This window comes from Microtus pennsylvanicus, chromosome 19 (assembly GCF_037038515.1).
Source record: "Microtus pennsylvanicus isolate mMicPen1 chromosome 19, mMicPen1.hap1, whole genome shotgun sequence".
Classification (NCBI taxonomy): domain Eukaryota; kingdom Metazoa; phylum Chordata; class Mammalia; order Rodentia; family Cricetidae; genus Microtus; species Microtus pennsylvanicus.
The window spans coordinates 12,986,359-12,998,790 of NC_134597.1; the positions used below are offsets into that span (position 1 = coordinate 12,986,359).

Sequence of the window (12,432 nt, forward strand, 5' to 3'; positions counted from 1 at the left end):
GTTAATTCCTGGGATCTATGAGCTTCCCAAACATGAGTTCTTGGTCATATTTATGGTGCCATGCATGTGTTTCCTCCTGTGGAGCACTCCATAAATCTACTGGTGAAAAAGTAGCTAACTGCACCCATAACATCCGTGCCACTATTACACTCATGGGCATATCTTATCAGGTTGGTTATCATTGTAGTTCACAGGATTCACACTGGCCATTGTCAATGGCTTCCCCTTCTTCCCCTAGTAACCTAAACAGCAGCTTCCAGTACTAGGAAAATGGGTCAGCAGGAAGGAAGCTTCTATCAATTTGATCTCTCCATTTCCTCTGACCATGGTTTATGCTGTCACCACCAATAAGGTTTTAAGTCCAAAAAGAACTTAACTTCTAATAACCATACATAATAGACAAATGATAGTGATATTTACTATATATAACTGTTTTTGCAATGGGTCACATTTTAAGGTACTTGCATTTTTCTTTACTTTAACAAATAATGTGATAAACAGCTTCTTTGTAAATTTGTCTTCAAATCTGACTAGTTTATCCATTGCGATAGATAACCATGTCATTGCTCTGGTGGAATAGTCTAGTCAGACAGGGTCATGAAGGATGATCTTAATGTATGTTCAAAACAAAACTGTAAAACAGGCTTGCAAAGGTTGAGCTGAGAAAAGATGATACTGAGACAAGAACAATAAGGTTTCTAATGACACACATCAGCTCCAAGTGTGAGGGTGTAGGTAAAGTTATGACACCAAGCTCAAAGAAACGGGTGTGATGTATCTGTTTACTTCAGCAGCTGCGGTAGAACTTGAATGCCATCTGTCCATTTTACATATGAAAGGGCACAAGGACATGTCAAGTGTCAATAGTGAGGGAATGGACATTGGTGGGAGGTTGATAGCACTGTGCTCCAGTGCACAAGACTCCAAGGCTGAGGAACAGATCTGAAAGGTATTCCAGGAGAGGGAGACTTTCAGCAGGGCATCGGGTGTGTTACTGTATGGGAACAATATAAAGCTGTCAGAAAGACAGTGTATAAGTTGATCCTGATCTCGTAGATGAGAGGGCAGAGCGGATGTCTGCATGGGGAGCTCTTCCCATGGAGATGATGGCCCCGAGGCCCAGCAGTGCATCTTAGCAGTCAGCTGCGCACATGCTTCTCTGGGCTTTAATAAGAATCAGTGCTTAAGCTTTAGCAACTAAAACTTGGAATTACATTTTAAAATTATATAATATGACTTGTGTCCTTGATATTTGATTATTACTTGAAAAGTTGGTCAGAAGTGATAAATGTTTAAATGTTGCAGCTCAAAATATGTCTTTATTGTCTTGCCAACTGCTGCATGACAGAAAACTTGAGTTCTAACAAGCTTTAATTAGAAAAAGTGAAAAAAGAAATCAAAGGATGATGTCAGCCAAGACCACAGTGAACCAGAACAAGAAATACTTTTATTAGTTACAGAACATCCACAGTGTGTGGGGTTGTCTCATTGGCGTCCTTTAACAACAATGAAAATATTGCAGGCCTCTTTCTGGGAGTTCAGACTGTGGGCCTTTTTGTATACCAAATGATTTTGATAGGTGATTTTAGTAGTAAAATTATGTTTTCTGGTTTAGAAAAAAATTTAAAGATGTCCCCAGTAAGTAATGGCTTTTAAATAACAAAAGAATAGCCAGGCAGTGGTGGCATACGCCTTTAATCTCAGCATTTGAGAGACAGAGGCAGGTGGATCTCTGTGAGTTTGAGGCCAGCCTGATCTACAAAAGCTAGTTCCAGGACAGGCTCCAAAGCTACAGATAAACCCTGTCTCGGTAAAACAACAACAAAACAAAACAAAAGAATATTCTTAGCAAAGCTAAGATGTTAAAAAATGTTCTTAACAAAGGAAGTAGACAGTCCATACCATGAGTCCATCGGTTAGGGGTAAATTAGTCTATTGTTTTAGTTGGGACTACTGTTGCTGTGATTAAACAGCATGACCAAGAGCAAGCTGGAGAGGAAAGGATTTATTTGGCTTTAACTTTCCCATCATAGTTCATACCTGAAGGAGTCAGGACAAGAGCTCAAGCAGGACCGGAACTTGAAAGAAGGAGCTGATGCACAGGCCATGGAGCGGTGCTGCTCATCCACTTGCTCCTCATTGCTTGTTCTGCCTGCTTTTATAGAACTCAGGACCACCTGCCCAGGGAGGGCATCACCCTCCCTAGGCTGGACCCTCCCTCACCCATCACTAATAAGAAAATGCCCCACATGCTTGCCTGTAGCTAGATTTTGCTGAGGCATTCTCAACTGAGGCTCCCTCCTTCCCAGTGACTTTAACTTGTGTCGTGTTGCCATAAAGCTAGTCAAAACACTTGTGCTTTATTGTTATTTATTTCGCCATAATTTCTATCATGGACAGTGTTATAAAAAGATTTCTTTTGAGAGGCCATCATATTGTAACTGAGAGTAGTTGTCCATGTAGGGGGTTAGATAAATCAACACAAACTGATGAATTTACAAAGAACCTGGTTCTCTCTGTTAAGATGCAATTTTACCCTTATCTAAGAGAAAATTTACTAGTAAATTCTTGGTTTTTCCTACCTTCTTGTTTCTCACTGATGTTGAGCACTGTTACGTGTAAATCCCAGTGGATTCCTGTTCTTCTCTGTGTTGAGTTCCTTTAGTCTGTTTTCCTGCCATAGGCACATCTCTTGCTCCTTGCCATTTTACAGAACTTCCTCCAGTTTGCCAAGTTCAACCTAACCATAGAATATCTTGCTTATGTGCCCAGCTGGTGCTCCCTGTTTGCTGACATGCAACAACCGTGGCAACTGTGACCTCTCAGCATCGATAGTCTCCAGGTTTTCGGCTCTCAGGATAGTCCTGCACTAAACAGATTCCCACGCCTGTTATTTTGCACATTTCTCTCTGTCTTTAACTCCTCTCGCCTCTTCTTTCCCATGGTCCAGCAGATGACCTTGACTCCTGTTTTACTGAGGTTACCCTGCCCCAATCTCAACCAAATTTTCTCTCAATCATACTACATTCTAGCTAACTGCTTTCCTAGTTCTTGATTTTTCCAGACTGCTTGAAACAGTAGGGCCCCCTTGCCTCTCCTTTCACTCTGTAGCTTCCATCCAAATTGCTCTGGACAAGCTACCAATAGCTGTTAAAGTCTGCGAGCTATGTTTCCATCTTCACCCGGTTTAGTCTCTCTGTGGTATTTGTAGTTACCAAACATCTTGTATTGTTCAGAAAATCTCTTTTAGGTTTCTTCCCACTTTAGATTTGTACAAATTCAGACTCATCATTTTTCTAAACAATAAAAACAAAAATGAAGCATTTAAATATGACTATTTGTAATCTAATATTAATGTTATTTTTACTTCTAGGGATTGTAGTATGTTGGTGTGTGTCTTCATGTATTGCGTGCACATGTGTATGGGCTCACATGTGCTTGTAGATGTATGTGCCCATGTGTGCTCATGCATATGGATGCCCAAGGTCAGGTGCTGTTTGCCTTGTTTTGTTTTGTTTCACCAAAACTAAAATAAATTAATAAATAAACCTACTTTATTAGTTCTTTGAGAAATTCATACAATGTATTTTGATCATATTCATCCTCCCCAACTCCCAGATCCCCCTCTCTTCCTTACCCAATCAACTTCGTGTCTTCTTCTTCTTTTCCAGTCCTCTCAAGTTCTGTTTGTGCTGCCAGTACACCCTTGGGTATGGGGCTATTCACTAAAGTGTGGTCAACATAAAAGGAACTGCTCTCTTAAATGTTTCCCCTTTCCCCCGCCAGAAGCTACCAGTTGCCCTTAGCTTCTCACCTAGGGGAAGAGTCCACACCCACCTCCTGCTCCAAGCCCCACACAGTGTCCTGCAGACAAAGCAGGGCACCGGCATCTATAAATCTACAGTGCTTTTTACAGAGCATCTCAGTGGAACCTGAGGCTTGAGGCTTGCTGGTTGGGCTAGACTGGCTAGCCAGCCAGTGCCAGGGTGCTCCTGTCTCTGCCTCCTCAGTGCTGTGACTCACAGAGCAGGCTGACGAGGGTCACACTCTGAGCAGGGTCCCAACCAGCCATCTTCTTAGTCCTTATGTTTTTATATTATACAAATATATGATAGTTAAGTATCAGTTATACTGTAAAAATAAATACTCTTTTTCTGTGTGTACAGATTTGGGTGTGTGTGCATGTGGAAGACAGAGGAAAATGTCTGGTGTCTCGTTCTCTGCCTGCCTACCTGTACTCCTCCCTCTTTCCTTCTTCCTTCCCTCCTTTCCTCCCACCCTCCCTTCTCCCCTCTCTCCTTCCTTTCCTTTGCTGTTCTTTTGAGATAGGGGTTCTCACTGAACATCAAGCTTACTGATTCAGCTGAACTAGCTGGCCAGCAAGCCCCAGGATTCTGACTGCCTCTCCAGCACAGCACTGAGATTATAGTCATACACTGGAGCTGTGTGTTTGCTTTGTTTTCAATAAGGTTCTGGAGATTGAACTCAGTCCTTACAGTTTCTGTGGCAAGCACTTTAGCAACTAAGCCATTTTCCCTAGCCACAAGTACTAGTTCTTAAAATACTCAACCTTAGAAATCCTTTTATTGCTCAAATGTTATATTCCTTAAGTATAAATGTGAAAATATAAGGCATGTATATTAATTATTACTCTGGTCTCTTGTTTCCTAGTTAATGAAGGAATTCCCCCTCCTAAGCATGTTCAATATTCATGAAAACCTTCTAGAAGCCCTTCTGGAGCTCCAAGCTTATGCTGATGTCCAGGCAGTCTTAGCAAAGTATGATGGTAAGTCCTTGGGTATTTTTATGCATCCGAGAACTCCTTTCTCCTTGGTATAATCCACTGATTAGATAGGAATGACAGCTTCAAGTGGGACTTAGATAACAGTCTAAGAATTGTCACCTGTAGCGTTTGATGGCTATTTTCTAGCGCCTTCAATTTAGCGCGTACTGGGGCAGAAACGTTAAGTAACTTATGCTCCACTCTTAGCCTTACTTCCCACACACTCTGCTGATATGCTTGTACTCTGCCAGGCTGTGTGTCTTCCCCTGATTCCCTCCTGATCAAGAGACAGCACTATGGGGTTGGGCAGCACCAAGGTCTTCCCATGATACTTTGCGGGTTCACTGTGGTCACTATCGGTAGTCCTGTTGATGCTCTAGAACAATGGAGAACAGCTAGTTACCGTGCACAGGTCACAGTGATGAAGACCCACTCATGTTCCCTTCCCCACAGGTCTTCCTTAATAACAGCTGCACAGTTCTTTGCACAATGCCCTTGAAGGTTCTTTGCCATTCTGGTTAATTCCCTATGAACTTATTCTACTTTGCCTGTTACCAGTGAGTCAGGGAGAGAAACTGGTATAGTCTAGAGAACTTAGAACTATTCTGTCTGTCATGATATCTGTGTATTTGATTAATAGTATAAAAATTATATACATAGATACCTTCTATGCTTAGATTCTCTGTAGAACACCACATTCTTCTGACCACAGATTTCCTGGTGTTCTTCAAACACAGAGAGCAAACTGTGTCATTTGGATTTTATTTTTGACCCACAAGTTCTTCCTAAGGGGTGGTTTTCTTAGCCCCTGCTTTTGTGGAAACTGAGCTCAGTTATGAGCCTGTTTTTGTTTGTTTTCCTCAAAATCGTGCTCAGAATGATGGGAACTAAAAACCTTCAGCCGGTGATGGCATCCTTTGTAGATATGTACACCTCATGTAACAGGATCTACATGGCTTGTTGTGGAACTGATTTTAACGTATTTGTGGAATACTTTAAGGTAAACAAACTGAAGGCTGTTTGGCCTTCACATCAGCTCATTGTTATTCTCTGTTTATTCTCCAGAATCTCTCCGTTCAATTGAAGCTTTGATGTAACTTATACATTGCTGTAGGCAGAATGCTCATATACTGAGTATCTTTTAGTGCCAAAGGAGTTAGTCTTATGCCATGGGTCTACCTGGCAATGGACTTCAATGCAAAGGTCATGTTCTCATCCTGAGTGCTGACCTGCACTCAGTCTGATAAGCCTTAAGAAGTAAAGCTTTAACTAAGAAAGCCTTTGAGATCACAAGTCTCAAGACTCATTTCATGAAGATCTCAGCTCATTATAGAAATCATCAGCTTCGTGTTATAAAACTGATGGCCAAGTAAAGAAATGAACTCACTTGGATTTGTTCATTGTCTCAATGTATCCCACTGTACAGCCTCCACTCTGCAACAATCAAAAACTGATTTATTAAATTCTGATAACATATGTTCCTATTACTTGTTACAACAGCCTGTCCCACCCTTTCCTAAGACTTGGCTTGCACTGTGAAACATTCCCTTATTTCAAATGGACAAAATCACTCTATCAAGGCCCATGTTGAGCTTTGTTTATGTTGTGTACCTGGCAACAGAAATGATGTTCTTGTTCATTATTCATGGAAAAACAGCCTCATTGGTGGCAGGACACATAGTTTGCCGAGCTGCCTCATTAGAGGCTCTGAGTTCAGCAGCTGTCAATAAAGTGCAGATGACCTAACCCCACTGAACTCTGAGGGGAGTTTCGGTGCTGACTTGGCTCATGCTTGTGTCATTTACAGTAGAAATGTAATGAAGCGGCTGCTGAAGTTATGTTCTTGAGGGTGAGCTGCAGACAATGAAGACTGGAAAAGCATGTCTCCTGTTCCTTATCCCATCCCATGGCACGGTTCTTTCAAGTTCATCCCCCGATGCTTTTTTTTTTTTAGAGACCTAAAGGATCTTGACTAAGCTGCTGCCCCTTTATCTGGCCCGGGACAAGGAAGCAAGTACTTTGGAGCTCTTGAAGTAGACAGCTTATGGGGCATCCTGTGTTTTGCCCTGGTTCAAGTTCAATGCTTCTTATCTAAGTTGCTAGAGACAGCATTTTGAATTGTAGCCCTCCATCCCTCTCATAGAGTCACACCCAAAACAACAGGATTATGTTATCTCTGCAAGTTGGAATGTTCTGGTTGGATAGCTGTTTCTGGATGGTTTATGGGTACAGCAGTCCTTTATTGTTTGTTAAGTGGCTAAGTTTTATAAGTCATGTTCTGGGAAGTGATATGAAGGGATTAGTGATGCTTTTCTGACCTTTGTAAAGGGGATTTCGAAAAATGGCAAGAATGGGGAGGGAAAAATAACCTAAGAAATAACATGCTTTGGAAAAAAGAAGAGGACTAAATGTATTTCCCCTTGCCTCATTCTTCGTTACTATTGCAAAAAGAAGAAAGTTTGGCTTTGAAAGTTTTGAATTTGAAAATCCTTGATACTCACAAATTCTTCTTACAATGGATCCTTTGGAGAACTATCTTTTCTAGGATTACAGATTAATTTGTTACGCTGCCTTGTGATCTGCATTCTAGTTTTGATTTTGTCACTGAGATAACGTCTCATGCTTTACTACTCTAAACTTTTGTCTCAAATGCTGCCTTGTCATTTCCATACTCCACACAATGACTAAAGTAACAGCAGCAGCAGCTGTAACAGCTACCATATGTTGGGTTCTCATAAAATGTTGGTCTTAGACATTGTCTAAGCTTTTATATATGACTGTGTATTTGGCAAGCACTGTTAGCTCATCTAGGGTTGTGCTGTGTCTAAGAAGTATCTTGTTCACAGGAATCCCCTAAATTTTCAAAGTAAAGACATAAAGTATAAGAAAAAGGTGATCAATTGTGAACAATCATTGTTTAAAATGTTGTAAATGTTATAAGAAAGAGAAAGTCAACGATAAAAGCCATGGGTGTCTATTCCAGGTCTACCCTGTTCACCATCACTTACTATCTATTTTTGGCAGTATTTGTAACTTTTAAAAATATTATCGTGGTTATTGGGTTGTTTTTTTTTTTTTTGCCCTACCATCACTCAGACATGTTATACATATTAGCTATACCCTCACAGTAACCCTGAAAGGAGTTGGTTATTCCATTTCAGCAGCTGTAAAAACTGAGGTGTTGTGACTTTATGTAACTTAAAAGAACACACATTCCTAGACAACTGTATAGCTGGGATTCAAATACAGGTAGGGTCAGTCAGATCTAAAATTCATGTATTTTCCATAAATGTAAGTCTTGCTACATTGGTCAACTCTGCTTCTTGTACAAAAGCATGAACTATGTCGGCTGGGGCAGTGTGGAGGTCCAAAAATGTTAGCCTACTTCGACCTTGTCTGATGGTCAGAGAGTTTGGAGGTTGTTCAAAATTGCTGGCAACAATTAGGGCTACACATCCTGACTCAGGATGTGAGTACTTGGTTCTTTTGACACTAAGATGGCTCATATACGTGGATCTACTCCACCATGACAGATGGTCAGAATATGTGAGCATACCTCTGTTCCTTCTTTTGTAATAGGAGGTTACCTGGGGAATAGTTGTCTTCAGGATACTTGTCTAAGGCAGCTTCACTTCATAAACAACAACAGAATGCTAATGACTTGATGTCTCCAAGTGCTGAAGCAATTAACTGTTCTAGTTATCCTTTGTATCATGTTAAAGAAGTCTTTTGTTGTCTTCTTCCCCGTTTTATATTAGCATATAAAAGTGTATGGAAAATTAAACATGGGCGATTTCAGTGGAACTCCCTTTTGATGGTATATCCTATGTTTTCTTTTTTATTATTTTACTCATATTTTTGTATTCTTTACTTATTTTTCTGATCCCCATTCCCATACTCTGACAAGAGCTGTTTTTGTTGAGGCTGGTCCCTGACAGGACAGTGTTGCAGAGTTTCAGTGATGCTAAATTGTCTTTTAATCATTCTTTAGGAAATAGGTATATCTATATTTGCTTACCTTTCTGATGCTATCTTCATAAAAATATGGCTTTCCATTACAATCAATCTGTTTAATTTATTACTAAAAGGATTTTATATATAACATTAATTTAATTTGAAATTTATCATATTTTCCATCCATGTATTTATTATACATGGAATATTTTCACTATTATGAAGTCATGAGAAACTCTTTTTGAACTCATTGTGAAAGCTACTACAGCCTTTGGATCTTCTTTCAAGGAAATGTATAAGCCACCTCAGTTGAAAACATTAGTCTCGAAGCTTAAGATGGTAGTGTTGAAAAGAATGTATCTTGTTCATCATAATCTGTACATTTCAATTTTAGTAGACTCTCATAGCACCAATGGGTGTGCCTGTGCTGACTATGCAATACATTTAGAAGCATTTAGATAAGCTGTTTTGGTTAATGATCCCTGGGGATTCCAAAAGGCATCATGGGTAGTGTACTTAACTTTCTACATCTCTATTCCTTATGTGAAAATGTGTAGGCCAAGTTTCTGTCCTGCCTGGTCCTGCAGCCATTCAGTCCCAAAGAAACACACAAAGGCTTATATTAATTATAAACTATTTGGCCTATTAGCTTGGTATTATTATGAACTTGCTCTTACAACTTAAACCCATAATTCTTGTCTATGTTTAGCCACATTGTTTGGTACTTTGTCTCTGTGGAAACAAAAGCAAGACCTCTTCTCCAAAGTAACATATCTTTAATCTTAAATTTTGAAGTCAAGGCATTTTCAAAATATATAGGTTGGATTAATCCAGCTTTAAAGCTTTCTCAGGCTTTATGTGAAAATTCTTGCCAAGCATTTGGGCACCATTTGTAGACGGAGTTTCTGTCCCAGCCAGTCCATTCAGTCCCAAAGAAACACACAGAGGCTTATATTGATTATAAACTGTTTGGCCTATTAGCTTGGGATTATTGTTAACTTGCTCTTACAACTTAAATTAACCCATAATTCTTGTCTGTCTTTAGTCACATGGCTTGGAACGTTTTCTCAGTGAAGCAATTCTCATCATGCTTCCTCTGCATCTGGCTGATGACTGTGTCTCTGCTTCTCTTCTTCCCAGAATTCTCCTAGGCTGGTTGTCCCACCTAGACTTCCTGCCTGGCTACTGGCCAATCAGTGTTTTATTAAACCAATATGAGTGACAAATCTTTACAGTGTACAAGAGCATTCTCCCACAGCAGAAATGGAATCAACGCCCAGAGGTTCAGTAACTTGTTCAAGTTAACACAGCAGATAGTTTCCCGTGAGAGGTAAAGAAGTAGAATTCATCTTAGTATTGAGAGCTATGTAACACAGATGAGGAGTTGAGAAACTATTAGTGGTTCTATGGAGCCCAGCTCACTGCTCCTCATCTTTTCTAGATTTGATCAACCTCATATCAATAGAAAGCTATGTCTAAAATGGCAGTTTAAATTTGAGGATAAGAGCCAATGCTGTTCCCCCACAAGGCTTGGTGTGGCCTATTATAGAAATTAATTATAGAGATAATAGAACATATATAGAGATATGTAATATGTAATAAGCATATAAGATATGCTTATATGTTTATAATTTATAAACAGAATTGCTTAGGTTCACTTAAAATATTTCTTAAAATCTTGGAAAGCTATGAACAGAAATGTTATTGATTTTGGCTCCTGTGGATTCAATATTAGTCTTTTTTGTCATTGGTATGAGAAATATACCTAAAGGGAGCAAGGCTTTATTTTTGTCTCACGACTGTAATCTGCCGTGTGGGGAAGGTGTTTGCTTGGTTTGTGAAGATGCAGCTTGCTGCTGTCATTTCTTGCATCTTGGAGAATCAAGAAGCAGAGCATTTGGACTGAAAGTGGGATGGGTTAAAACCATCAAAGGTCCACAGCTGGTGGTCTGTGTTTGGCAAGTAGGCCCTGTGCCCTAAAGGTTCTAAAACCTCCCCAAACAACACTAGCTAGAGACATAAGTGTTTAAACACATGAGCTCTTGGGGAACATTTCACAGTCAGAGCGTAACAGAGTCCTAGCTCTCCAGCCTTACAGCAATGTGCATGAAGGAAACACAGCCCCGAGCTCCTTTGGACATTTAAACTGTTACCTTTTTAGTGGTTTCCCTAAATTTAGGGACATAAACTTCCCTATAAGAAAACGCTACTTTTTTAATAGTCAAAAATGTATAAATGCAGCAATTACTAATATTGAGCCCACTCTAAATTAGCCTTATTGCCTGCCAACTGATATTTACAAAGGTGTGTCCAGAACATGGTTCTGACTAGAGGGGGTACTTTCATCCCAGCAGAATGAGAGCAGAGGCCATAAAGAGAAGTCCTTCTGTGCTGAGATTTCAGCACACAAGCCTTTGCTAGTCCTTTTGAAGTCGGGTTGTTCATTGTCCAAGCCCTTGTAGCCAGCACACACTATCTGACCATTGTCACTGTTGCTGTGAAATGGTCACCAGACATCCTGCCTTTGTGGATAGTCTGTTTTCTGTTTGTCTTTGAAGACAACAGGTGTCTGAGGTGTCAGAGCAGTGAGTAAGATCCATAGTCATCATTGTTGGATTGTTCAGACCTTGGAAACAGAGCCCTGTGGTCAAACAGTAGACTCAGGGTTGGCTGCCACACACACACAACATCTGAAACATTTACCACAAAATTAGGCTGCTTTAGCAAATAAAGGTTGAAGCATTGTCCCTCTCTTTTAGTGACCCTAAACCTTGTCCAGCTCCACTTCCTGAACTAGCTACTATGGAAAAGATCAAGCATGTTAGGCAAGTGATTAAAGAGAATTTTAGTGTAAAGATGGGCCAATGAGCCGTCTTCAGACCTGAAAATAATTGTCGCCACTGATACCATGAGCTGGGGCTTCAGTCTTAGAAGCATAAGTCACCGAGAGCGATAGGCCTGCAGAGAGAGCTTTGGACTAGGTGCCCTCCTGATTTGGATACCGGAGGTAAGACTGCCAAGCAGACTAGGCCTTTGAGATCACTTAGACCAGACGATGGACTGACTGTCAGATGACGGGCTATGTATGTAGTAAGCATGAGCTCTGATAATGAATGTCATTTCAACAAGGGTTGCATGCATGAGGAAATTCTGTCTCTGATGATGGAGAAGAGTGTTCATAAGTGCATACATCTGTAATTCACATAGCTGGCACACTCACAAACCCCCTAAATTTATGTTGGCTTTGGTAATCCTTATTGCCCAGTTATCATAATTTACCAAGGTAACATTCCTCCCCAGCCAGCCATTACCATCACTGAAACTGCCGCGTTTGGCTCCAAGGCACCAGCCACAGAAGGGCCCTTTGACAGAACTTCTAGGGTAATCCAGTCCAAAAGTTGCAAATCACATCTGGTGTTTGGCTTTGCAGCGTAAGATGAATTTTTCTGGGTGTAGCTGAATGCATGTTCCTTGCTCTTCCCCCTGCCCAAAATTACTAAGGCCATGTAGAATTTCCCGATTGAATCATTGAAATCCCAGACGGCACATTTTTCGAGGTTTTTGTATATCAATCCTTTTTATTTCTTCAGTGAATTTCCCTCTTTGGTTGAAAGGGGACTTTGGATTAACTTTCTTGAAGGTGGGGCAAAAAGACCTCACACTGCCTGGAACTAACAACAACAAGAATTTAAGGA

At 40.4% G+C, this 12,432-nt stretch overlaps 1 protein-coding gene across 4 annotated transcripts in view; it reads left to right on the forward strand.

The window, feature by feature from the left end:
* St7 (suppression of tumorigenicity 7) overlaps nt 1-12,432 on the forward strand; it is a 234,468-nt gene that overhangs the window by 173,121 nt on the left and 48,915 nt on the right. For all 4 annotated transcript variants that reach the window (XM_075953409.1, XM_075953410.1, XM_075953411.1 and 1 more), the window contains one exon: nt 4,672-4,786. In XM_075953409.1, coding sequence (XP_075809524.1) covers nt 4,672-4,786 — 115 coding nt within the window. The remainder of the gene's footprint in view (nt 1-4,671; nt 4,787-12,432) is intronic.